General features: G+C 35.1%; 4 protein-coding genes across 8 annotated transcripts; 2 read left to right on the forward strand and 2 right to left on the reverse strand.

The window, feature by feature from the left end:
* The first annotated feature begins 1,606 nt into the window (after positions 1 to 1,606).
* Positions 1,607 to 4,667, forward strand: LOC115975259 (receptor-like protein 46). The gene is made up of 2 exons (XM_031095974.1): positions 1,607 to 2,325; positions 2,473 to 4,667. The coding sequence occupies exons 1-2, from the start codon at positions 1,697 to 1,699 to the stop codon at positions 4,292 to 4,294; spliced, it is 2,451 nt and encodes an 816-aa protein (XP_030951834.1). The 5' UTR covers positions 1,607 to 1,696; the 3' UTR covers positions 4,295 to 4,667.
* A 3,012-nt stretch (positions 4,668 to 7,679) lies between these two features.
* On the forward strand, positions 7,680 to 8,230 carry LOC115962294 (photosystem II 5 kDa protein, chloroplastic-like). Its single transcript, XM_031081478.1, has one exon. It carries the CDS (start codon positions 7,770 to 7,772, stop codon positions 8,100 to 8,102), a length of 333 nt encoding a protein of 110 aa, XP_030937338.1. The 5' UTR covers positions 7,680 to 7,769; the 3' UTR covers positions 8,103 to 8,230.
* A 645-nt stretch (positions 8,231 to 8,875) lies between these two features.
* Positions 8,876 to 14,040, reverse strand: LOC115975268 (sulfite reductase [ferredoxin], chloroplastic-like). The gene is made up of 8 exons (XM_031095985.1): positions 13,690 to 14,040; positions 11,571 to 12,353; positions 11,194 to 11,490; positions 10,709 to 10,906; positions 10,003 to 10,137; positions 9,778 to 9,894; positions 9,527 to 9,685; positions 8,876 to 9,373 (listed from the first exon to the last, which is right to left on the reverse strand). The coding sequence occupies exons 1-8, from the start codon at positions 13,882 to 13,884 to the stop codon at positions 9,167 to 9,169; spliced, it is 2,091 nt and encodes a 696-aa protein (XP_030951845.1). The 5' UTR covers positions 13,885 to 14,040; the 3' UTR covers positions 8,876 to 9,166.
* A 3,490-nt stretch (positions 14,041 to 17,530) lies between these two features.
* LOC115975277 lies at positions 17,531 to 25,187 on the reverse strand. 5 transcript variants are annotated; one of them, XM_031096028.1, is made up of 4 exons: positions 25,027 to 25,187; positions 24,145 to 24,389; positions 20,447 to 22,260; positions 17,531 to 17,803 (listed from the first exon to the last, which is right to left on the reverse strand). In XM_031096028.1, exon 3 carries the CDS (start codon positions 22,165 to 22,167, stop codon positions 20,461 to 20,463), a length of 1,707 nt encoding a protein of 568 aa, XP_030951888.1. In that variant the 5' UTR covers positions 22,168 to 22,260; positions 24,145 to 24,389; positions 25,027 to 25,187; the 3' UTR covers positions 17,531 to 17,803; positions 20,447 to 20,460. The 5 variants fall into 5 exon arrangements, with proteins under 5 accessions (XP_030951888.1, XP_030951866.1, XP_030951873.1 ...); XM_031096006.1 differs by having other exon boundaries at positions 20,451 to 22,260; positions 25,027 to 25,186; XM_031096013.1 differs by lacking the exon at positions 25,027 to 25,187 and adding an exon at positions 24,493 to 24,941 and having other exon boundaries at positions 20,451 to 22,260.
* Between the last annotated feature and the right edge of the window lie 631 nt (positions 25,188 to 25,818).

Genomic DNA, 25,818 nt, shown 5'->3' on the forward strand with positions numbered 1-25,818 from the left:
TTATTAGTTTGGATGAGTGATTTTCTGATTTTCAAGGTCATCGGTTGTATTCAGTATTGTATGTTTGGTTGCCGAGAATGTGAACATGTGCTATTTTTGGTTGTGTTTGTTACGAGTCTATTTGAATGATAAGAAAATGTAGGAAATGTCAAAGAGTAGGTGGTAAAGTGTGTTTGATTTTAGAAGGGTTTAGTGGGTTTTTGTGGTTTTATTTGAATTTAAATTTTAGATGGGTTTAGTGGTTATTAGTGGATTTATCCATTTAGACCCATATAATTAAATAACCAAATAGGTCTTTATCCATTTAACCTAAATATTCAAATGGGTTGGGTTAAGACTTATCCAAATAAGGTGGGTAATGGACGGGTTTATGGATATGGATAAAAATTGTAACCCCTACTTCTAGCTAAACCGGTCAATTGACTTGACTTAGGCCACGATTACTACTATTTTTATTCCACAGTTACAGCTAAGCAAGACCGCTCCTCCCCCAACTTCATTTTTCTTTTTAAAAGCATCCAATTCCAAGTCCCAAAAAAAAAATAAAAAAAAATAACAATGGTCAAACTTAGGGTTTATTTAGAAGTACAGTAAGACTAATAAATAGTACCAAAAAGTGCAATGGGGCCAATGAATAATAGCAAAAATAAGTTGAATAGTAAAATATGTTGGCAAAAATAATTTTTACTAAACAGACACCCAACCTACTAAAATTATATTTTTTAATTGGAAAGAGAAAATAAGAAAATTCATTCTACCAAATCAAAACTCCAAAGTAGTTATTTAAATCAAGTGTAAAAATTTTATCAACAATTTTGTGTTTTTTCTCTACTTTATTACGGTCTAGATCGAATAACAAAAATGAATAAAACTTCAAATTAAATGTCTATTTGAAATCTGCTTATTTTACAAAAATTAAAAACTTTTTACTAAAAGTACTATAAGTAGAGGTAAAAATTAGCTAAAATAGTATAGTGAAACTCATGAATAATACTAACAAATAATAACAAAAATAAGTTGAATAATAAAATAATTTAACAAAATTAATCATGCCAAACGAACACTAAAAAAATTTCATAATTTTAATCCTTTGATAATTCGATGTTAGAGAACAAACTATTTAAATTTTGAATATCTCCCTTAAATACGCTATAACGCGTAAACCAATATCACAATTTTTTTTTAAAAAGCCTAGTGAGGAATCAAGAAACTTCCTTGAGAGATTATTATTATTATCACCTGAGCTGTTTGTTGGGGGACAAGCGTGTAAATACACACAGTCCACGTCCTCGGCTTGTTACCCGTTGGTGATGTTTTGATTCTCTCTGGTGATTTGACTGTGACATAGCAGATAACAAACCCTCTCAGAATGGGGATATATGGGTCCCTGTAAACGAAGAGATTCTATCTGGTGGTACCCACTTAGATTGGCTTCAACGAATAGGAGGATCAAAGGGAGCCTTATCTACTTTCACTTTTGTCACGGGGGGGTGTCACGCGGTACTTGCTTGTGGACCTTTGGGGCTTCATTCCTGGACAGATTGTTGAATCACAAGCCTAACCATCGTGCCTTCCAGCTAAACCGGTGACTTGACTTAGGCCACGATCACTAGTATTTATATTCCACACCCACAGCTAAGCAGGAGCACTTCTCCCCCAACTTCCAAGTCCAACAAAGAAAGAAAAACACTAAACAATGGCCAAACTCAGCCTACTACTACTACCTGTACTTCTCACCTTCGTCTCCACTTCTCTCTCTTGTCCTGAACATCAAAAACAAGCCCTTCTCCACTTTAAAGCCTCCTTCATCAATGCTACTTCTTCAACAAAAAGCACATTGAATCGGTTAGATTCATGGAATTCCAGCTCCGATTGTTGCCACTGGGATGGGGTCAGTTGTAGTTCTCACTTTGGTTCCAAGACTGTGCTAGCTCTATATTTGGACCATATCATCACGTCGAATTCACAGGAGCCAGTGTGGTTGCCTTCCACCATCTGGACACCGCTCTTTCACATTAGAAGCTTGATGCACCTTGACTTGTCTGGCAATGAAATACGAGGAGAATTGCCACGTGATGGCTTTGGCAATTTGACCAAATTAGTTCATCTTGATTTGGGGCTTAATCACTTCAATGGCTCCATTCTCTCTCAACTTTTTCACTTGAGGTATCTTCAATATCTTGATTTGAGTTCCAATTCATTCCAGGGAGAATTGCCACGTGATGGCTTTGGCAATTTGACCAAATTAGTTCATCTTGATTTGGGGTCTATTTACTCCAATGGATCCTTTCCCTCTCAACTTCCCTCTCAACTTTTTCACTTGAGGTATCTTCAATACCTTGACTTGTCCCGCAATTTTATAGAAGGAGAATTGCCACGTGATGGCTTTGGCAATTTGACCAAATTAGTTCATCTTGATTTGGGGTCTATTTACTCCAATGGATCCATTCCCTCTCAACTTTTTCACTTGAGGTATCTTCAATATCTTGATCTGAGTTACAATTCATTCCAGGGAGAATTGCCACGTGATGGCTTTGGCAATTTGACCAAATTAGTACATCTTGATTTGAGTCATAATTCATTCAGTGGAAATATCCCGAACGAGATAGGGAACGAAACAGAGTTGCAGACATTGTCTCTTCAACACAACAATTTCTTTGGTAAAATTCCATCTTCAATTTTGAACTTGAAGAGATTGGAAGAATTGGACTTGAGTTACAATTCATTGTCCATGGAAATTCCTATTGATATTGGCAATCTATCTAACATAACTAGTTTGGTCTTGAGCAACAACAAGTTGACAGGTAGAATCCCATCATCCATATTGAAATTAAAGAAGTTGGAAAGACTTCAATTGGACAATAACATGCTTGTTGGAGAAATTCCATCCGGGTTGTCCTATATCAAGGGCTTGAAGAGTCTTCTGCTTGGAGGCAATCATCTCACTTGGAATAACAATGCAACGATAGAGCCAAAGTTTATACTATCTGAGTTGTCTTTAAAGTCTTGTAGTCTTGAAGGAGAAATTCCAAATTGGATTTCTACACAAAAGACTCTTAACTTTCTGGACTTGAGTGAGAACCAACTAGAAGGAATGTTCCCACAATGGCTTGCTAAAATGGATGTTGGATTTATATCTCTGTCAGGTAACAGTCTCGCAGGTTCTCTCTCACCTTTTCTTTTCAACTCTCACAATTTAGTTTTTCTTTCCCTATCTCGTAACAACTTTTATGGAGAACTACCAAGCAACATTGGTAATGCCTCTTCACTCTTGGTTCTTATGTTGGATGGCAACAATTTTTCAGGGAATCTTCCTGAATCCATCACCAACATTTATAGTCTAGTGTTATTGGACTTGTCAAACAACAATTTTTCTAGCAACTTGACTGATATGACCACTCTCGAACACCTAAACATCCATGACAACAAAATTACAAGTGAATTTCTAGACCGTGTCTGCCAAATCTCCAACCTTTATATCCTAAATTTACGAAACAACTCTCTCTATGGTTCAATCCCAAACTGTTTTTCCAACCTCTTTCGCCTCCAAATTCTTGATCTCTCAAGTAACCATCTAATTGGAGATATCCCTCCAAAGTTTGGAAATCTTGCTGGTATGATTGAAACATCTGACGTAACTTCATATATCGAAGATAATTTGAACGTTAGTTTTGTCTTGGGAAACAGGATTATTGATGTGATTGTGATTTGGAAGCGGTCGAAACAAGGTATCTCATGGAACAACCTTTACATCTGCTCTTTGTTAGACTTGTCTATGAACCAACTTTCTGGTGAAATTCCAGCTTCATTAGGTAGTCTGAAGGCTTTAAAGCTTCTCAATGTCTCACACAACAATCTTTATGGGAAGTTACCAGTAAGTTTTGGCGATTTAAAGAATTTAGAAAGTTTGGACTTGTCACACAACAATCTATCGGGCTCAATTCCACAATCACTAGCAAACTTGCAACAATTGACTACTTTGGATGTGAGTAACAACAAACTTACAGGTAAGATTCCAATGGGTAATCAAATGCAGACAATGGATGATCCAAAATTTTATGCCAATAACAGTGGATTGTGTGGAATGCAAATTCGGGTGTCATGTTCAGAAGCCTTATCACCAACAAAACCACCTGGTGTTAAAAATAAGGAAACTTGGTTCTCATGGGAAGGAGTGGGAATTGGATATGCAGTTAGTTTCTCTGTAACAGTGGGAATTCTATATCTTACTGACAATTTTGTCCCTACAAAACCTCCAAATTACCGCCGTCAACAAAGAAGGCAAAGAGTATAAATGTCAAGTCTCTCACAAGTTATGCATGCAGTGGTTAAAGATCTAAATTCCAGCATTGAAAAGACTTTCAATCAAGCAAATGGTGACAAGTAGTCATTTATAAGTATCAAGAAGTAAGTTGGCTTGTAAGGCTACAATTTATCATATCTGAAGGGATAAAAAAAATAAAAGCGTTCTCAATGCTGAAATGAGAGGTGAAGTGGAGTTTATGAGAGGTATTACTTCTGTAAGAGTTAGATTAGCAACTAAAACTAAGGTTAAGAACAGTGCTCAATGAAAGATGTTATGCTATTAGGATCCCTTCTATGTTTTTTATTTTTAAATTGTTGTTTTATGTTGTACTTTAGTAGCCAATGAGACTTATTTCTCTTTATATTGGTGTTGTTGCTTTCTAGTTAATTTGATTTCTTTTTAGCGAAAAGTTAACAAATGCCTAAGAGTATTGGTTTATGAACTATTTTTTGAAAAAAAAAATTATAAAAAAGAAAAAAAAATGAAACTAGCTCTTTTGACAATTTTTTTTTCCCCCTCATGAAAGTGGTGGTATTAAAACTTTTTTAAAGTTGTCTGTTAGCAAATACTCTAAGGACACCCATTAACAAAATCCTTCTTTTTTGGACAACCTTACTGCTAGTTGATATAGTTTCTATGCGTTTGGCATTCATTACTCACGTTTCTTCTTCACCATAGCTACAATAGGCTCTCCTTCACAATCTCGCATGATAACATTTTTTTTTAAATCCACAATTATACAATTCCTATTATTTCATATATTCCAAGCTATAAATAAATAAATGAAGCCAAGCATTTGAATTGTTTGGTATTTAAAAAAAATTAAAAAAAAAAAAAAAACTATATGATTTGTTTGTGTGAGTGAGGATTTGTTCCAAGCCCGCAAACAGTTTGTTTGAGACTTGCTCCTACATCGAAGAAAGATGCGCCCCACTCATGCCTTATAAGGCTTAGCTAAAGGCAAGAGTGTACCACTATGTAGTAGTGGTACACTCTTGCCTTCAGCTAAGCCTTATAAGGCATAAGTGGGGTGCATCTTTCTTCGATGTGAGAGCAAGTTTCAAAAACTGCTCACATCGCTTGCAAAGAGCAAAGCCATACGGGTCCTTCGACTCCAGAGCAGACAAACTGCTTGCGGGCTTGGAACAAATCCTCCCCCACAGTTTGCAATACTGATTACTGGAATTTTGGGTGTTGTGTTTGTGTTTTTAAGTTAACTAGATAATGTCTCGCGTGATGCGCGAACACTTTGCAAATTCATTTGGAAATAATTTTTATGTTTCTTGTTGTATATAGTATTTATGTTTTTCCAAACTATTGTCAAATGCTTTAGCTCCCTTTTCTTAATTCATATTTATAATTTTTCTTATTCTAGAAGTAGTTCCAAACTATTGATTGACTTTTGTTTACTAATATTTATATATTAGATTGAAATTGTATAGTTCTTAGGCATTTCTAGGAGACCATATCGTATATTATAAATTTAATATTAAAAATAATATGTAGAAAAACTGGTACTAAATCGCAGTTACAGTATATAGAGAGTCCAAATCTTCTATCCCACTCTTCTTACTCCACTATATACTCTACAAATAAAAACATGCCACATGTCTATCTAATTTATTAAATACTAAATTTATGCCTTCTTATTTCAATTTCCTAAATATGATGGATTATTTATTTATTTATTTTAGGAAATTGAAATAATAGAATGCATAAATTTAGCGTTTAATAAATTAGATAGACATGTGGTATATTTTTATTTGTAGAGTATATAGTGGAGCAGGAAGAGTAGGACAGAAGATTTGGACTCGTATATAGAATAAGGTATAATGAAAATACTTACTTTCCAACCTGATGATATGCCATTTTCTTTAATTAGCTTTGTTAGAGTATCCGTGCAATTATCGTCAATGTTCATATTCAAAATATTTTTAGTATTTAATATATTTGTGAAGCAAGCTCCCAAGCATTCAAATATAGTATAAGGAAATTCAGCAATATATATATAGTAGAAGGAAAATTGCCAAAAAAAAAATCTAAAAGATTTCGTACGATTTTTTTAATTCATATAAAATAACTTCATGTTAACTATTATCAAATTTTCTCAAATCTATTAAATTATAAACCTCATTCATAATTTTAAATACAATTCTAATAGTTCACACTAATAAGGGAAAAAAATTATTTCATTTATGCGTGTACAATACAATACATTAGTATCAAAGTAAAAATAAATAAAAAATACAAAAAGACTAACATAGAGAATAAGTTTTAAAAAAAAAAAAAAAAAGGGTGAAATAGAGGTTGAAGATTGACAGAATAATATACAATGGCATATATCTATCAAATCAAAAGTCTCAAAGCCCATAAAAGATTCTTCATGGCTTCAACCTATTGGCAAAAATCTAGTCACACATCATTGTAAACCCAACACAAAAGCTCCAACTCCAAAAATCTCAAACAACCAAAGGCCCACATCCAATCACAACCCTCACGAAACCCACAATGACCTATGACCTCCACATCAAAACCACAAGTCGTTTACATTCTTCCTAGTTTGGAGAATCTCATATGTGCATTTGAGTTATGATGATGTAAAAGACTATGGGCAGGGGTATATAAAGGAGTAGAAGTGCAAGAGGTAAAAACCTAGAGAGGAAAAAAATAGTCTTGAAACAATGTACCTAAGAAAATAAAGAGTCATTATCTTTTAATTGGTGTTTATTTAGTAAACAAAGAGTACTTATCTTGGTGAGAGATAGATGAATAGTCTTGAAACGATGAACCAAAAAAAACAGAAAGTCCATATCATTTATTGCAAGAGAATCCTCAAGGAGAGCGCCACTTAGCAAAACCTCAGGTTCTCTCAAATAAAGTCCCTCCTTTTATATATATATTGATGATTGATTGATTGATTTTAGCGGAACAGGAATTATTGATCCCATCAGTATTATCTTACATCCATTGCACTAATCTTCAGATACTACCCTTTCCTCTTTGCTAATTTACCAATACGTTGGTATAATGATAATGTATTCTTTAGTTTTGGTATAATGATTTCATTTTGTAAATAGGGCCTTGAATTATTATTATTATTATTTTTTTTTTTTGTGGGGGGTAAACATTTTGAAAATGCAGTGAGATCCCTAATATTTGCCACTAATTCTTTTTTCTTTTTCTTTTTTCGATGCCACTAATTCTAGCAAATGAAAGTACATATAAAACCAATTTGTTCAACCAAAAGGTTTTCAGTAAGATAGAAAGAACACGTGGCCAAAACCCATTTGTCCAAACATCTCTTAGGATAAGGAAATGGATATGAACTATGAAGGCCTTGTAAACATGCGATCACCATATGCTATTTGCACTTTTATCTAGCAAATAATATTCCTACACTACTCCATATGTAAGATTACTTTGACAACAACAAAGAGAGTGATTAGAGTATCAGACTGCAAAGATGGCTTCCATGACCATGACTACCTCATTCCTAGGTGGTGCAACCTCAACCGTGACCAAACAACACTCTTCTTCCTCAGCTCGCCGTGGCCTAGTTGTGGCCAAGGCCTCAGAAGGAGAAAAAACCAACTTGGAATTCAACAACAGCAAGGAAGAGAGAAGCAGTAGTGGGAGGAGGGACTTGGTCTTTGCTGCTGCTGCTGCTGCAGCATTCTCTGTTGCAAAGGTTGCTCTTGCTGATGAGCCAAAGAAAGGTTCCCCAGAAGCCAGGAAGAAGTATGCACCTATTTGTGCCACAATGCCTACTGCACGTATCTGTCACAATATCAAGTGATCAGGGTGTTTGGTTTTCTTGGCTATTGTTTATGGTTTGGTTTGAGAGAAATGTAAAAGATGTAACTCTATGCTCATGTGTATCCTTGTTATTAGAATAATGGTTAAACAGTTAAATTTGCCATTTCTTACGACTATTAGTTTATCATAGTTTTAGAAAAGGTAATACGAGTTTAAGGTAGTTTATCAATCATTTTTTTTTCCTCCCTTTTGATTTGCCTACTCCAAGCATATGTAACCCAAGCTGTTATCAATGTTTTGAGTGCTAACTAAAAATAGGGTAGGATCAAAAATTCAGAAATGTCACTGAAAATTGGAATTATAAGTAGAAGAGTTAGGATGACACAAAAGGAGGACCTTGCCATCTGTCTGGGCATGATTTTGACTGGTTTTAGTGCCAGAATTTGGAATTCTCTATTGGGTTTTCCCTTGTGCTAGGAATTCAATCTTCAGAGAATTGGAATCAATCAAAATTCACCATGCCTCGGATTGAAGTGCACCGATGCCCAATTATAATAGCCAAGGGTGCTTATGAAAACAAAAGGTTAAAATATATATATATATTGAGGTGAATTATCTCACTTGTTTGGATCAATTAAAGCCAGTTCAAGGTCATACAAAAACTTTTGGTGGGATTTGTGAAGTTGCCTGTCAACCAAAATTGAGGATTTCCAGGCATCTTTACCCTTTCAACATAATAACACTTAGAACTCCAAATTGAATAACTGGATATCTCATTGGAAAACACATCAAACAACAAATTATACACAAGTCTTAGAATAGATATTTCTGATTAATGCATGGAACTGAATTTTATTAAGCAACCATAAATAAAAACTCTCCTAACCAAATGGAAAATAGGATCCAAAATTTAGGGAAATTACACAAATTGTGCGGCAGAAAAACTGAAACACACACAAATTTCATACAATACGGTCAATATACCAGCATCATCCACTCCTGCTGTTTACCGAAGAGTAACAGACTGGAGAGAAGATCGTTCCAACATTCACCTTAGCCATCCCACAATGCAGGAAAAAAATTGCAGATGACTTCCATGCCAACTCATTCCCCCTTTCCATTTTGCTGGGAAGCAACAAAATTTCGGATGACTTCCATGGCTAACTGATGAGCATTCTTGTTCTGCAGTTTTGCAAGTTGGTCCACAGCTTCATACGTCTCCTTATCAGCAAAAAGCTTCAGGTTGTACCTTGATGGTGCCAACACTGGACCTTCCCATTTGTCAACCAGCTCTTGAAGTTTCTCAAATCCCTGACAAAGAACAATTGCATTCCACATCAATCACTTGGCCATTAACCTAACAAAACTTTCAATTTACCACACAAATTTTAGACGACCAACTAATTTTCCCACAAGTAGCCCAATAGATAATAAGTACAGAATCCTAGTTGCTTTGCTACTCACCATGCGGGTTGTGAAGTCGCCAAATGATTCTTTAGATTGCCTTCTACGTTTCCAATTATAAAACAAAGGTTCCAAAACTTTTTCAAGGTCTTGAAGCTTAACCTTATTCATGAAGGCTCTTGCTAATGAAGTTTGACTGGGGTTTCCACCAAGCCAGATCTGTATTTTAACACGTTAGAAATGGAATTGAATAACTTAACAAAAAGACATAATTTAAAGAGAAAAGGGGGTTGAGCACATGATTGTGATACCTGATAGCTGTTCGGACCATCACCAACCAGTCCAAGTTCAGCCATGTATGGTCTAGCACAACCGTTTGGGCAGCCAGTTATCCTTATAACCACAGATTCACTATACTTGAGACCAACCTGAAATCACAAAGGCTTTACCCATTAATATGTGTCCTGACTCCTGATCCCTATATAGACGTAGTATTGACCTTCCAGCTGTATTTAGTACTCTGAATTAGCGTATACCTTCTCAAATGTTGCTCGAACCCGCTTAAGTATGTCAGGTATTCCTCGTTCAGCCTCAGTTATTGCAAGTGGGCAAAGTGGGAAGGCTGGACATGCCATTGCAGTTAAGTTGAGAGGGTCTACATACCTTGGGTGCTGTAGACAACTAAAACTAGTGAATAAATGCTCACATACAAAACAGGGTATGATCCAAAAAAATATATTAAAAAATACAAATAAGCTCAAACAAACAAATTCTATAATGAAGAGCCAAAAAGGAAAGGCCTGATTAACCATAACATGTTGCAACTTTGATGAACATTTGAATGCAGAAAGTTTAATGGAAATCCTTCAATCTAAGAAAAGGAGGAGGTGGGTGAAGAAGCAGAAAGGAAGCTAATAACCCTTGAAATCTAGTGGGACCTACATGATTTCCCATGCAATAAAAACAATTATATATTCAAGCAGTTAACAACATTCTATGACTACTGCAAACTTTGAACAAATTAATCGAGCACATAATGTCAAGGATTTGAATCAAGTCTAGTCAAATTGAGCCATTCGAGATGAAATTCTCATATACATTTCTGTTTGACCCTATGTGAAATACATTCACATAACCTACTTTGGTGAAATGTTCGACTCAATACTGATGGAAATTTTCACAGAATAGAAAGTACATCGCCACAACACCATTGATATCTACTGAAAATATTGAATATCTTACCAGAAGACCAGCTTGAGCAAGGGCAGTAGTGATGGGACGCTTCCATGAGTTGCGAATATCACACAAGATGATGTTCTGGTTTGGTGTAAGCCGCACACTCAAATCATACTTCTCTATTATCTCTCTTAATGTCGTCTTCATCTTCCCCTTAATACGGCCATTATCAACATGGAGCCCACAAAATAAACTGCCATCACCCTGTGAAAAAGATTTATGGTTGGATAAAGGGCATATATTAGGCACAATTAGCATAAAGGTATGATTTGAGAAAGCAATACATAATCAAAACCTGAAGACAGAACTAATTAACGTGAGTTTGGATTAGCCTTTTTTACTTTCAGGCTTTTAGCTTATTTGCTCATATTCTCATTTTCTTTAGTACAATTGTACTTTTGTTAACTTTCAAAAAATAAGCAATCATAAGCTTTCAACAAAAAGCTAATCTAAAGACATAAGATAAGATGTCCAGATCAATCAGAACATACCTGCTCATGCCATCCCAAGTAACTTTTAAATTCCCACTCTGGCAATTCACGAAAAGACTCAAATTTTTTTCCATAGTATTGCTCAACAACACTTCTAAACTTTTCAATACCCCAGGAGTCTATCAAATATTTCATTCTACTATACTTCCGATCATCTCTTCTCCCATGTTCTCGTTGTGTAACAACAATAGCTTTCACTGCATACAATATATCCTCTTTTGGCACAAAACCCAAAGGTTCTCCGAGACGTGGAAAAGTGGTCTCCAACCTATGTGTTCTTCCCATACCGCCACCAACCTGAAACAGAAATGTTAATGAACTATCAATTATGAGCCATAGAATTAAACATGGATACATTTAACATATGCCCATCTTACATATATGTTGAATCCCTGAGGTTCCCCTTCATCATCAGTAACAACAACAACACCAATATCATTTGTAAGAATATCAACTGAGTTGTCTGTAGGTACAGTGACTGCAATTTTGAATTTCCTTGGCAAGAACTGAGTTCCATATATAGGCTCAGCTGATTCAGGGAAATTCGTTCCATGAGAATTATCATTGCGAGCCTTCACTACTTCAGGAGGTTCTGCGGTCATCACTTGCTCCCCATCCACCCACACATCATAGTAGAAACCAGACTGAGGAGTAAGGAGTGCAGCAATATTCTCTGCAGTTTGCTGTGCAAATTGGTAATCTTTTCTTGTAAATGGAGCAGCAGGAGCAAGAACATTCCTGTTGAGATCACCACATGCACCAAGAGTTGAGCCCATGTTTTTAATAAGGGTACTCATAACCGTCTTGAGGTCCTTCTTCAGAACTCCATGGAGCTGGAATGTTTGTCTGGTGGTCAAACGAAGTGTTCCTATTCCAAATTGGTCGGCAAGATCATCCATTGTCAAGTAGAGTCTATTTGACACTTTTCCACAAGGGTTCTTAGTACGAAGCATAAATGAGTAATTCCTTGCACCACGATCATCTCTGTTGTACTGTTGATAGCTCCCATGGAACTTGATCACTTGTGTGGCAGCCTCATTTATGTTTGGAGCATCTGTCAGCAATTCCTCATTAAGAGGGTACCTAATGTAATTACTTTGTTCTTTGATAATTTCAACCTTACTACGCTTAGTTTCAGTAGCAGTGCCGGGCCTTGCTGGCTGTAGGAAAAAGATTACACAAGTTTTCAAAAACAAGTACTTTTATTTCCTAAAAATGGAAACATATCAATCTAGCATACAGCATCCACCAAAAGGAGTTACATTTGAGCCTATGCTTGCTAATAACAAATAAGTAATAAATTGAACTCAATTATGAAATAATCACATATGCTAATTTGAGGGAACTTTTTTTATTGCTTGTTTAAACCATGCTTCTTTTCTAGCAACAACAGAAGAATAGGAAAAAGACAGGAAATGAAATAATTAGAAAAATACATATCCTGTTAAAAAAATAGTTTTATGTAGAGTAACCAACCATAAAATGATTTGCCTATCACAAAGAAAGATTCGCACATCAGCATGCATACAAAGCCAAAAAAGTGCACAAAGATTATTACCCTTTTTTCAGCTTCACGCAAAAGACAGTACATGAACTAATGAAGTCTAGCATTGCAGTACCAATTCTCTCAACCATCCACACATGATTACTACCAATCTGAATAAACATAAACTACTTTGGATTCTTAGAAAAAATAACTTTTTTTTTTTTTAAGGAATTTGATTAAATAAAAAACCTTGATTTGGTTCTTAGAACAAGTAAAGGTCGTATCCAATGCAAAAAACTCCCACTTAGGGAGAGGTCATTAGCAGGCAGCCTTGCCCACGAATTTTTCACCTTGATTCTTAGAACAAATGAGAGAAAAATATACAGCCAACTACAAAAATGACTTCCTTTCTCAAACAATTTCCATTTCTTTCCTTGAATTTGAAGATGTTAAGAACTTTTATTGTGAACTTGAAAAATTCAAAATTTTTCCTTTCCACTTTCAAATCAGAGATTTTGACAAAATTATCCATATCCAAATGGTGAAACATTTCAGAAAGGACAGAGGAGTTTCATCATTCCACAGCCAAAAATTACACTTACATTTTTCTCACCAACCAAACATGTATACACAAACAGAAACACACAACAACAATGAGAAGAAACCACTATACGAAAATCACTTAAAATAATCTCATTCCTTAAAGCATTTAACTTTCATTTATCATCACCCTTCTCTTTCCTTTCCCCGCACATTCTTCGCATCCAATCAGCACCAACTCCCAAAAATAAAAAATAAAAAATAAAAAAACCAAATAAAAAAATTAAGACAAAAAACAAAAAAAAAATACAAGCTTGAAAAGAAAATCGCTTCAAATTGGATCATCCATCTCCTTTTTATTTCCCCACACTTTCTCGGCATCCAAACAAATCACTAAAACAGGAACAGAATCGAAAACATAGAGAGAATTCAAATTTCAGAAACAAAATAAAAAGAAAGAAAAATCGAACCGTGGAGACAGCTCTGATAACATGAGAAGAAGAGCTGGAAGAGGAGAGCAGGTGGGTGTGTCGTCTTCTTGTTGCTGTCGTCAGAGCAAGCGAATTGGAAGACGGCCTGAGAAGGCCGCCATGAACGAAGCTCGGAATCTGAAGCTTCGGGTCCTTTAGCAGAACCGTGTTCGCAGCTCCAAACGACGTCGTCATGGGGCCTCTCGCTCAGAAAAAGAAAAGAAGCACTGTGAGTGTGTGTGTGTGTATGAGAGAGTGAATGAATGAGAGAAAGGGTTGAGTAAATAGAGAGAGAGAGAGAGGCTGTTGTTGAATTGAAATTGAATGGCTGGTATGAGGAAAAGCGAAGTGGTGTCCTTTTGAAATTCCTTTTTATATATAAATATGTTTTATGTACCTGGTAGTGGTACAGGCTAACGTGCGCCGGTCACGTGCCTGTCATGCGCATGCATGCATTCTTTAATATGATATATGATGTATCTATGAGGATAGCCTCCACGCGCCGTATTCAATGTGGTTGCTCCAAAAAGCGGCTTTCTTTGAAAATATATTTGAATTTGAGAATTTAGATCATATTTTTCTCTAGTCACATATTGTACAGCTACAGTCCACTTTTAGTCTTATCAAGTAAAAAAGTCCATTTTTAATTAGTGATGGAATGCAACAGGTATTTGCTACATGTACCATTTCTCTTCCACCATATATATTTTACAATTGCATAAGTGACACATGTCATGTTAGTGACGTATGTTATGTTAGTTATGATTATCAATGTGTCAAATATATTTGATATTGACTACTATGTATTTATGTATTTATATTAGGTTGGAATAAAATTTATATCTTATATAAAAATGTTATTTTAAATATTTATTAATAATAATAGATTTCTTTTCTTAGAATTTTATGAATTTATTATTATTATTACTTTTTAAATTACTTATGGATTTATTATCAATGGTTAATATTAAAACCAATTTTTGTTGATGATTGATGGATATCCTTTTTGAAATTAAATGAACATAAGTAATTTTTAAAACTTTTTAAATGAACAAATGTTATTTTTTGAGTTATTCAATATGTAAAGGCGTTCAAATCTTCTATCTCATACCTAATTAATTAAATACTATTTGGACTCTATGTAAAGTTGTTTAGCATGATCTCATGAGGTTTAATTAATTGCACAACAAATAAATAAGAATTTATATTTGCTGACAATTTAACAAATTTTGATTAATAAAATTTTGGGCACAAACCCATATAACCAGACGCCGATACGGAGGGGGGTAAAAGCGCGTGGAGCTATCAATATTTAACATATGTCATATAATAGAGCGACAGACATGCAAAAAACAAATTTGGATTCCTTACTACATTGAACCTGGACAGAAACGACCACGTTGCCAAAACCAATTTTTGCTTTGGTCCAATATTTTTAGATTAGATTTTAGTATTTTAATTTTACCATGGTCTGGTCTGGTCTGGTCTGGTCAGGTAGATTTTTCAAAGACCTTATATAGATTCTGATCTAAACTAAAGTGGAGAGATTCAAATTCAGTTCGTGTTTGCCATACTTGCAACTTGCTAGAAGGCCTGTTTGTTTGTTTAGTCAAAAACCCGATAATATATATTAGAGTACTTTAAGGACCGTTTGATAACGTTGTTTTAGTAATATTGTTTGTATTTTTTGAGAATATATATATGTGAAAATACGTATAATATTATTTAAAAATTAAAACTATATTGTTAAACTACTATATCAAACAGGCCTTAATTGTAGGGACAAGGAGTAGGAGAGTACACCACCCACTTATTATTATTATTATTATTATTATTATTATTATTATTATTAACTTTTTTCCAAGGGAAATGTTTATTATATCACACTAACCAATAAAAGGTTTTCAAAATACATTAAACTTATGGCTTCAAAGGGAAAAAAAAAATTAAACAAAAAATATCAAATTAAATCCATTTAAATAGAGCCACAATTGTTCAATACAATGTTTAATTTGTTTTATTTTAAATTTGATATATTAATTTTGAAATTATAGAATATAAATTTTTACATTTTACGATTTAATTTTTTTAGTATTTTTAAAATTACATGATTTGTTACACTCATCAATTAAAGGTTTATTTATTCTATAAAATTTAATCCTATGGTCTTTTTATATCACTTCAGAAAATAACCAACTCTACTTTTTGTTTGTTAACCATGTAAATTTATTATCTTAAATATAGCTCTAAGTAGGGGTATGCAGTCAAACTGCTAAAACTAACTCAATCCAACTCAACCTGTCAAGTTGGACCAAAATTTTGGGTTGATGGATTGAGTTGGGTTGTGAAATTTTTTTCTTATAATGGGTTGGGTTGGGTTTGAATCATAAGATTCACAAATCTCCCTAATCCGACCTAGCCCACATATATTTTAAAATATGTTATACAATTTTGTTATTTACTTTTTTGCCCATCTTTTTCTAAATAAATTTCAAACCCTAAATTCTCTTCGTATAGTTTGGTGTTATGTTCATGAATCGTGACTATTTGATTATTAATTTGTTCTTATTTGTGGTGGTGTTATTCTAATACTCACTTTAATAATAATAATAATAATAATAATAAATTGTCCAACCCAATCCAATTCAATCTACGTGGGTTGGGTTAGACACTATGATGGATTGAATTAGGTTGGACACCTATGATGGATTGGATTGGGTTGAATTTTTTTTAAACCCATGGTTTGAGTTGAAAAAACCTCCCAAATCGACTCATGCACACTCCTAGCTCCAATATCAAGATTCAAAAATTTGTGATAGATTGTGTGCATGTGTGTTTGGATGAGCATATTTTCTTTCTTACTTGCTTAGAAGATTAACCAAATAAAAACGAGTATTACCTAAAAAATAATAATACTTTAAATATTTGTACGTTCATCCAAACAGATAGTGGAATTTCTAGCCTAAATAACTTCCTATTTTGAATTAGTCTTTTAAAATTAAATTAGCAGCAAAACAAAACTTGATGGTCTTAAACCCAATCATAAACCTTGTTGACCTAAAGTCGTGAAAACAACTTGCTTGGTAGTCCTATAGGGAAATTGATGTCTATCTTTTTCTCAATCTTAAAAACAGTATTTTTGGAACATTGATTTAACTTCAAGACAAAAATACTTTCTCAGAACCTTCGGCTATTGATTCATATGCCCATGCTTTCCCTAGCCTGAATGAGGGGAAGTATAAAAAAGATTCAATTTGACAACTTCTTCGTGCCTAAAAATCAAAACAAAGAGAAAAAGATAGCTTCTAACTTCCAAGCAGCAGTCAATTTTTTTGCCCCCAAATTCAAGCAGTACCCAACTAATATTTATGAAGGTTCAGCTGTGTCACACCTTGTGCACCTCGGACTTTAAAAAAATAAGCTAAAATCCCACTGATCCCCCATATAAGGGTGCATGAGCCCTTCATTCCAAAATTTCAGAATCACTGAAAAGAGACTGTCCCACCAAAATAGATGGCATCTAGATAAATTCTAACCGGGCAATTCAGGCTGATGAGGCTGATACAGAATAGATTAACATGTACTGTGGCTTAAATGGTAACAATAAAAATAGAACAATAAACATCAAAACATGTCAAACAAGAGGCAGCAAGAAAAGCAATGGTTCCATTACACACTAAGCTTTTTCGACTTTCAAGTCCAAAAGGATATGCGAAGCTAGTTGCAAGGTTTTGAGCTATCTGGCCAGAGATCCTTTTAGTTCAACTCGACTCCGTAGATTTTTGCCAATAACCCATCAAGTTGAAAATTCAAGCTTAAGAACACACCACAATATAAAGCATGACCATGTAAATAATAAAAGCGCTAAAGTTCTTATAGATAACTCAGAGGACATGCTCTGAATAAAAGGTTCACATAGTTTCTACTTCTCTGATTAGAAAGAGAAGGGGCAAAAGAAGAAAGAAAAAACTAAGAAAAAAAGAAATAAAAAAGAAAAGCATTTTCCCATGTTTGCCATCAATTTCCATGAAGATTGAAGTCACCAATCAAGCTCGGATACAAAGCATTCTTGCAGTCAAAAGCTGGCTTCAACCTCAAAACACCAGATAATTACCTGTAATAATCAGAAGAAGGCAAAGGTATCATAATCATGTTTCATCAGGACCAAAAAATTAAAAATAGAGCATTGTGCTGAAATTACAGTGCAATAAAGATGGGGACAGCCAAATAATGGTGCATGTAACTATCGCAGTTTTATATTCAGGAGTAATCAGGACATATTTTGTTTAAGAGACAGAAAGAAACTTCTGTTGGACTCTTTGGTAAATAAAATACAAAACTCGCCTTTTCAGCCAGTTGTCTAGAACTGTAAGCAGTGATCAGTAGACAAGATTTTGAGGGGAAATATGCCAAAGCACTAGGTGAGTGCCAAAGAGCAGAACAAATTGAGCTCTCAGAATTTCATTAAGTAACCAAAGTCACATTGGCATTTTGAATAAACAAACAACAAAGAGGATTTGAAGTAGGTATCATAGAAAGTAAGGGACCAATAGAACTGCCAGAAATCAACCTGTTGACATTTCTCATCTTTGCCAAACTAAACCTTAATAACTCATTGACAGAGAGGAACTGAGTCATATGTAAAATATTCATCCATGGGAAGCGATAACATATATATATATATATACTAAGTAACAATTAAAGGAAACATATGAGTTTGTTGAAAAGCACTAATAGACTAAAAAACAAAAATGTAAGAAATAAATATTATGTGGCCAGTACAAATTTATACTATTACAGCATAACAAACATCAATTACAAAGTCAAGGCTGGAGGATACTTTTGGTGTACAAAACTGATGCATTTCCACTGATCACATAACATTTCACCTAATCAGACAATACATCAAAACAAACTTTAAAATGGAAGTTCAAGCCTACTTAGCATTGATACAACTATTTGGATGTGGTAATTCCTAAAAAATTAAGATATATGCGTGTAAAGAGAGAGAGAGAGAGAGAGAGAGGGGAAAAAACCAATGGATGTTTTCTTCAGCATGCAAAAGTAATTATTGTCAATCTAGTATCAATTACCAAAATCACCTTGAAGAAAAGAAATAAATAAAACTGATGTAAGGTCCATTTATTGACTTCAAACCAAAAACACCTCAACTTTCTCACTCCTTCCAAAGCATTTTTGCCAACCCAGACCCAACTGCTTCTTCGGTTTTATCTCATTAGTGTTCTGCCAAAATCATCTCCAATTTATTTAAAGAAAAGGATTAAAGATGAAGAAAAAAATGCTCAGGATTTATTATCTTGTGTAACAGTTACATACAACGCCCCTCTCATATGAGTTTGGGTTGTGGGACCAAAATTAACTTTTTTCCTTTCATGGATAAATTATAAGGAACCTCAGATGAGAAAGGAAAAATGGGCATTAAATTAAAGAAAGTTGAAAATCTGGTTTTCTAATCAATGAAATTGACTTGGGAAAAAGAATAAAATAAAATCCTTATCAGCCAAACAAAGCTTGAAGCAAGTACAAACTCAATGGTACCAAACCTGATGTTGGGTTTCTTCTTGTTCAAGTCATCTCTCTCTCCCAGTGTCTCTGCCACTGTGGATCTCTTTATGTCTTCTTTGATTTTAGCCAAAACAGCAAGGGAGGAACAAAGAGGAGCAAGAAGATATGGAAAGAGAGGAAAATGAGAATGAGCCATAGGCCCTTCTCTCTCCCTCCCTCCCTCTATCTGACTCTCTCTTTGATACAATCAAGGTAATACCTCAAAAGGGAGAAAAACAAGAAGAGAAGTAAAGAGGAGGAAGAAAGAGAGTGCTAGCCCCTTTTATATAGTTGTGTGCTTTTTAGAAATTAACCATCAACTCCCAAACATTTTCTATTAACATTTTTACCCCTTCTGTATCCCCCACATATCCTTGGACATTTCCCTAGTATCATATATCTGGCATATACCTTAAACATATACCTTATTATTTTCACACAAATCATATTTAAGTGCAGTTACCTTTGCCAAATGTTTCTAATAAAAACATTACCATATATCTGGCATGTCCCTCATATGTCAGGGCCCCTTTATAAGAATTATTTGTTTTATATTGTTTATAGCTTATACAAAAAAGGACCAAACCAATCTCTTAACCTCAGTTCTGATTGCTAAACTAGCTTTTGCAATTGTGGAAACAAAAATATCACCAAATAACCTAAAATACTCATGCATCGACCCAAGGAGAGGGAGATTCTAAACCGTTCATCACCATATATAAACAATCTAACAAACCACACAGACAGCTACTAATGTTCATTTTACGGGCATAAACTTAATCTAATACAGAAATCTGAATATGAATTCCTGTTCTACAAGCAGGTTGACAATGTATTCACAAAGCAACTATTCCATGTCTATAAGTTCAGACCAATCTCCTACAAACTAAAAGCAACCAATTGAGAATGCACAATGAACAGTGAGTGAAGCCTCTTTATAGGAAAATAATGCAAAGATGACATTTTCAAACCACACAGACATAGTGCATGCTCAGGCACATAGAGCATAAAAAGGTTACCAAATAATAGAGAAGATATCTGCATGAAACAAACATGTAATGAGGTCATAAAGCCCATCCTTTGCACTAAATGTAAACCAGAAAGCAACATGGTTATTAAGCAAGAGATATGAAAGCATGTATGTTCAGTTCCACTTCCAATAAAAGATTCATCAGGAAATAAAAAATGATACCCACTATGTTTGAACTATGGCTTTCTCCCTTCTGACAGGTTTGGTTCGGCTTCTTTGTTATCCTTAGTCTTCTGGCCAGTCAAGTTTCCCTCCTCACATATACCTTTTTCAATGTTCCCTACTTCCAGTTTAACCTTCAGAGTTTCAGGATCTTCCTCTCCAAGATTTTTTGGAAACATATGCAGTGCACCATCAGACGACTCACAGGCCCCTTCACTTGCTGCTTTCAGAAGAATTTCTGTCCCATCGCAACTTTTCACAGTATCAGCATCCCTGGGCCCTTCAACATTGATTTGTTTCCCTGTCACTTTCTCTTCAACTTTATTAGGAAGACCAGAGACTTCTGCATTTGCTGCCAGCTTGTCCATATCATTTTTCACACCTTGAGGATTTGAGCTTAAACTCAAACTAGTTATACCATCTTTGGAGGCCATTATATCTTCTATCTCAGTCTGCTTTTCTACTTGATCATCTTCTTTCTTCTTGGCATTGAAGTCCGGTTTCTTACATTGGGCTTCAGCCAACATTCCACATTCTTCTTCACATGCTTCCCTTGCAAGAGAATCAATCTCCTCATCCCCCTCTTGATTATTAATTTCCACAGATTTGTCAAAATCAATATCACCGTGCACTATATTGTTCTTAGTTTCATCATGTTGTGAAACAATTTCCTTATTTGCATCAAGGTCCTCCTCTTTGCCTTTTCTCCTGCTCTGTGACTTGGACCTTTTCTTCTTAACACCTATGGGAGCCATTCTATCCTTTGGCTCTGATTGCTTTTCCACTTTCTGAGCATCCACCATTTCAACATTTCCACACCAAGTTTCAGTACTGCCCTTGTTACCATCCAGGCCATTGACTTTCTTTCCAGAACTGGGTTTGGTTTTCAACTTGAAACCATCAGCAGGCTTAATTTCAAGCTCAAACAACTCTTTCTTCAAATCCACAATCTCGTCTTCATCGTCTTCATACCGAATCCTATGCAGCCTGTTCTTTTTATCAAAAGCTTTGATGCATCCAATGAACCATTTTCGTGACCCTGACCAATAAACCTTAACTCTTTTGCCAACGACCCTTTCATTGTCATCATCAACCAAATCTACCATCCGAAAAGCAGGCACCTCCTTTCTTGGGCGAAGCCTAGACAAACTTATCACCGGGGACGACCAAAATGCCTGTGCTATCTCCCCATCTGCTCCCCTCTTTCGCTTCACTGGAGTAGCCATGTCCTGTTTACTCTCTTCCATCATGATAGTATGTGTGTCAATTTTTTCCGCAATAAGTTTGACCCCACCTGCCTCACTTTTTCTTGCTGCAGACTTCTCTCCCTTTAACTCACCACCAGAAACCTGTCCAATTACTTCATTCTTCACAGCCCCTATCTTCAGATTATCATCTACATCACATTCTTTCAAGTTGCTGCTTTGTTTGGCCACAGATTTCTCTCCCTTGGACTTATCACCAGCGACATTCCCCCTTACTTCATTCTCCAAGGCCCCCATTATCAGATCATCATCTACAGTAACATCATTTGATTTTCTATCCTGTTTGGCCACAGATTTCTCTACCTTAGGCTTGCTACCAGCAGCCTTTCTCATTACTTCGTCCTTCAGAGCCTTTATTGTCATATTATCTACAGAAGCATCATCTGATTTGCTCTTACCTCTGGTATTTTTTCGAGCTACAGGTCCTGATTTCTTATTGTTCCCTTTCCTAGCCATATCGAAAAATCAGATTGCACAAACAGCAAACCTCCTAATACAAAGAATTGTCAAGGCCACCCCAGCAATGAAGCACCGGATTAAATATAAATCCTGCAAAAAATCAAGGAGTAATCAGAAGATTGTTACAAACAAATTAAAGGTGAGAAAATTGTACAAAAGTTTCAGAATGGAAAGCAGGAGGTTAAAAGATGTAATAACAAGAATAAAATAAAAAGATATAAATTGCAACAGATGAGACACATACATGAGAGATGAAGACTCTAAACTCCAACCTAAAAGAAAACCCCAAAATACTAGCAAACTTATTTGTCATTTGCAGCCAGTTTAGCACAAAGTTCATGAATTTATGTACTGTAGAAAGCCTTGCAGTTGCAGCTCAGATAATTTACATTGATTTTTAAAAGTCAGAATTGGTAATCTGGTTTATTTCAAACAAAATCCATGTGTCCTCCATGAAAAAAGAAGCCTTGAGAAGCTACTTCTCCCATTACCCATTTCAGCCTCTGGTTCAAGAGATTCCAAATCCCAGAATGCCTTAATAACAGATAAGTTGCAGTCCCCACCTCATTAGATTTAATTGAGATTATGTCCAAGAATCATCAAATCACCATTCATATGAAATTAGAACTTGTCAAGCTATATGCCACCCACTAATCTTATCTGCCTCTGTAATCCCATTTCCTTCTTGTTTTGTGTGTTTTAAGGAATGAGTATTGAGTTTCAGAATAGTTGGTGGGTGGTTGCATTTTGTGCTAGTTGACAATTTGTGCTGGATTCATTTGTATGACAAAATTCAATAAGAGCACTAAAATGAAAGCATTCAAAAAGATTCCCAGACACAAACAAGCACCAACTCATCCCAATTGAAAGACTTCCACTTAATTAGTTGCACCATGTTAGCTTCTACAATTAACCCAGAATTGTAATTATCTTATCTTGTGTCAGCTGAGAAAACCCAAACAGGTAAATGATAAACAAAATACAGCAACCAGGCCTTAATCCCAAAATTTGGGGTCGGCCACATATATTCTTTTCTGCCCTTCTATTCTATTTGAAGTCGTACTCCCAGTTACCATAAGTTAAGAAATTGTGAAACCTTGGTGACATCAAAGCATTAAGATAAATTTTTGATAGACAATGGAGGTGGGGGGATTTGAACCCTAGATAGCTCTGTTGGAAACATCAGGTGGTGTCAGTTGAGCCACCAAGCTCTTGGCCAAAGCATTCAAGAGAAATTGAGAAGCCAAATTGAACAACTTGAATACCAACATCAGAAAACCAAAATTCATCACAATAGAATACTAGCAAACTATATGCAACCTCAACTATAGTGATTAAACACCACATATGAAGAATCATAAATTGGTAAAATCAAAAGATTTAAGAAAAACCCATACACCAAAACTTCAATATTGATATCAAAATAACAATTCATCTCCAAAGAACAACCAAATTCATTATATTCTCAGTTACCACAAGTTAAGAAATTGAAAAACCTAAATTGGTGACATCAAAGCATCAAGAGAAATTTTTGATAATTCAATAATATTGGGGGTGGGGGGCTTTGAAACTTGGATGGTGCCAGTTGAGCCACAAAGCTCTTGGCCAAAGCATTCAAGAGAATTTGAGAAACCAAATCTAACAATACTGACATTGGAAAACCTAAATTCGTCACAATAGAATACTAGCAAACTATATGCAACCTCAACTATAGTGAGAAAACACCACATATGAAGAATCATAAATTGGCAAAATTAAAAGATTTAAGAGAAACCCATACACCAAAACTTCAATACTGATGTCAAAGCAACCAAATTCATCACAATTGAAGCCTAGAAATATACCTGCAACCCAAAATCATAAGAAAGCCATGGATATGCAGGAGCAACCAAAGGTCAAATGGAAGTCACATAATAATATATAGCAGGAAACAGAAATGAGTTAGGATTGCTCTTAAGGGTTTAGTTGGGATACCTCTTTTGTGCTTTTTCCTTGGGGCTACTGCTACAGACTGTCAGAAACAAGCTCAACCAAAAGACCCGTTGTTGCCAAGAAGAAACTTGTGCCAAGCTCTACTGTTTCTAAACACTTTACCAATTATAATAGAGAATTCTATGCAGGAAAACCCAATTGCTGAACTGAGCTTGCAGATGAACCATGGTTTTCTTTCCTTGAGAGTGACTCCTTAAATAGTGCTCTCCATGGTCCATCCACCACACCTAGAAAATGGAAAGTAAATAATGAATTTGCCAATTTCTAACCCAGATACCCTAGTAATTATGCCTCTTGAAGAAATTGTCAAGTAATTCAATTGAATACTACCAAAACACATTCAAAATTATAATCTGGCACCAGAAACCCCAGATATGAAAAATTATGAGGAAGAAAGTCAAATTGAGGCATGCAATAACGTCAAAATTCACCCAATAACGCCTAAATTTTGAAAAGGGAAAACATGAAAACCCCCAAAAGCCAAAGTGGACCTTCCAGAAAGAACCAAACTTGAAATGCTGACACAAAACTAAGCAGAAAAAGTTCTTAAATTTGCTACACAAGTGGACCAAATAGACCATTATATATCACCCAAAAGTAAAACAAAATGAAAAAATAGCCTAATTTTGGAGCTACTTGGGGCCTTTAAAAAAAAAGAACCAAACTTGAAATGCTGGCACAAAATTAACCAAAACCAAGTTCCTAAATTTGCTAAACAAGTGGACCAAATAGACCTTCATGTAATTACCCAACAACAACAAAATTGAAAAAAGAGCCTAAATTTGGAGCTACTTGTGCATCAAGAAAAAGAAAGAGGGCCAAAAAAGAAATTAGAAATAGCAAGGTATGATTGTATAATCGTACCTTAACCCAGAAAAGAACCCAAGTCAGGCCAACTAGTCTGTGTGTGTGTACTTGTTGTTGCCCTGAGTGGCTGAGTGTCACGGTGGCAGTGATGTGCTGTGTTGGGCATTAATGGTGAGAGCATGTAGAGCTGCAGTATAGCAAATCACAGCACTGACTATATGCCATGTCAGCTTCAGAATGAGCGGGAAATATTCCTGGGAGTGACACGTGGCTGTATTAGGTTGGATGCTGTGGCAGCTCACCCCTCCCTGGGGTACTAGTGGAAGTGTGACCTGTGTGGCTACTGGTTAAGCTAATGTATGCAAAATTCAACTTTGTGACAAATATGAAATATTAAACAAAAAAAAGTTCCTTTTTTTGTAATGGATTAAAGAAAAAAGTTTATGCATGTGGTATTGAAACTTGCAACAAGTAATCATATAATCTATATTATTAATAAATTTTAGCTAGTACAAAGGAATTGACCCAAAACTCATCCAATTTGTGATCAGGTTTTGGTGTGATAATAAGAATCTTTTGTCCAAAAGCATATATCATGGGTTCAAATCAAAGAACCCATCTCTAAGAGTATGGGTTCAAATCAATGACCTTTTTCAATCTTTATTGAATTAGATAGATTGATATTATATATGTAATCATCCCCTTCACATAGTGGTGAACCCTATAAACATGAAACAACCCTTTTGTAAAAGAATCGTAACATCATATATTATATTGTATGACTACGACTTTTATGCACTAAATTGTAACCAAAATAAAGTTTTGATGAAATTATATTTTACAAAACAA

Source organism: Quercus lobata, chromosome 1 (genome assembly GCF_001633185.2).
Source record: "Quercus lobata isolate SW786 chromosome 1, ValleyOak3.0 Primary Assembly, whole genome shotgun sequence".
NCBI lineage: Eukaryota > Viridiplantae > Streptophyta > Magnoliopsida > Fagales > Fagaceae > Quercus > Quercus lobata.

What these genes read in the sequence shown, in the direction of transcription:
- LOC115975259 (XM_031095974.1), top strand. Translation starts at nt 1,697, where the DNA reads ATGGCCAAACTCAGCCTACTACTACTACCTGTACTTCTCACCTTCGTC. An exon ending in TCTCAACTTTTTCACTTGAG is followed by an intron (nt 2,326 to 2,472) that starts GTATCTTCAATA and finishes TTTTCACTTGAG; the next exon opens with GTATCTTCAATATCTTGATC.
- LOC115962294 (XM_031081478.1), top strand. Translation starts at nt 7,770, where the DNA reads ATGGCTTCCATGACCATGACTACCTCATTCCTAGGTGGTGCAACCTCA.
- LOC115975268 (XM_031095985.1), bottom strand. Translation starts at nt 13,884, where the DNA reads ATGACGACGTCGTTTGGAGCTGCGAACACGGTTCTGCTAAAGGACCCG. An exon ending in TTCGAGCAACATTTGAGAAG is followed by an intron (nt 9,895 to 10,002) that starts GTATACGCTAAT and finishes TTGTGATTTCAG; the next exon opens with GTTGGTCTCAAGTATAGTGA. An exon ending in ATGGTCCGAACAGCTATCAG is followed by an intron (nt 9,686 to 9,777) that starts GTATCACAATCA and finishes GTTAAAATACAG; the next exon opens with ATCTGGCTTGGTGGAAACCC.
- LOC115975277 (XM_031096028.1), bottom strand. Translation starts at nt 22,167, where the DNA reads ATGGCTAGGAAAGGGAACAATAAGAAATCAGGACCTGTAGCTCGAAAA.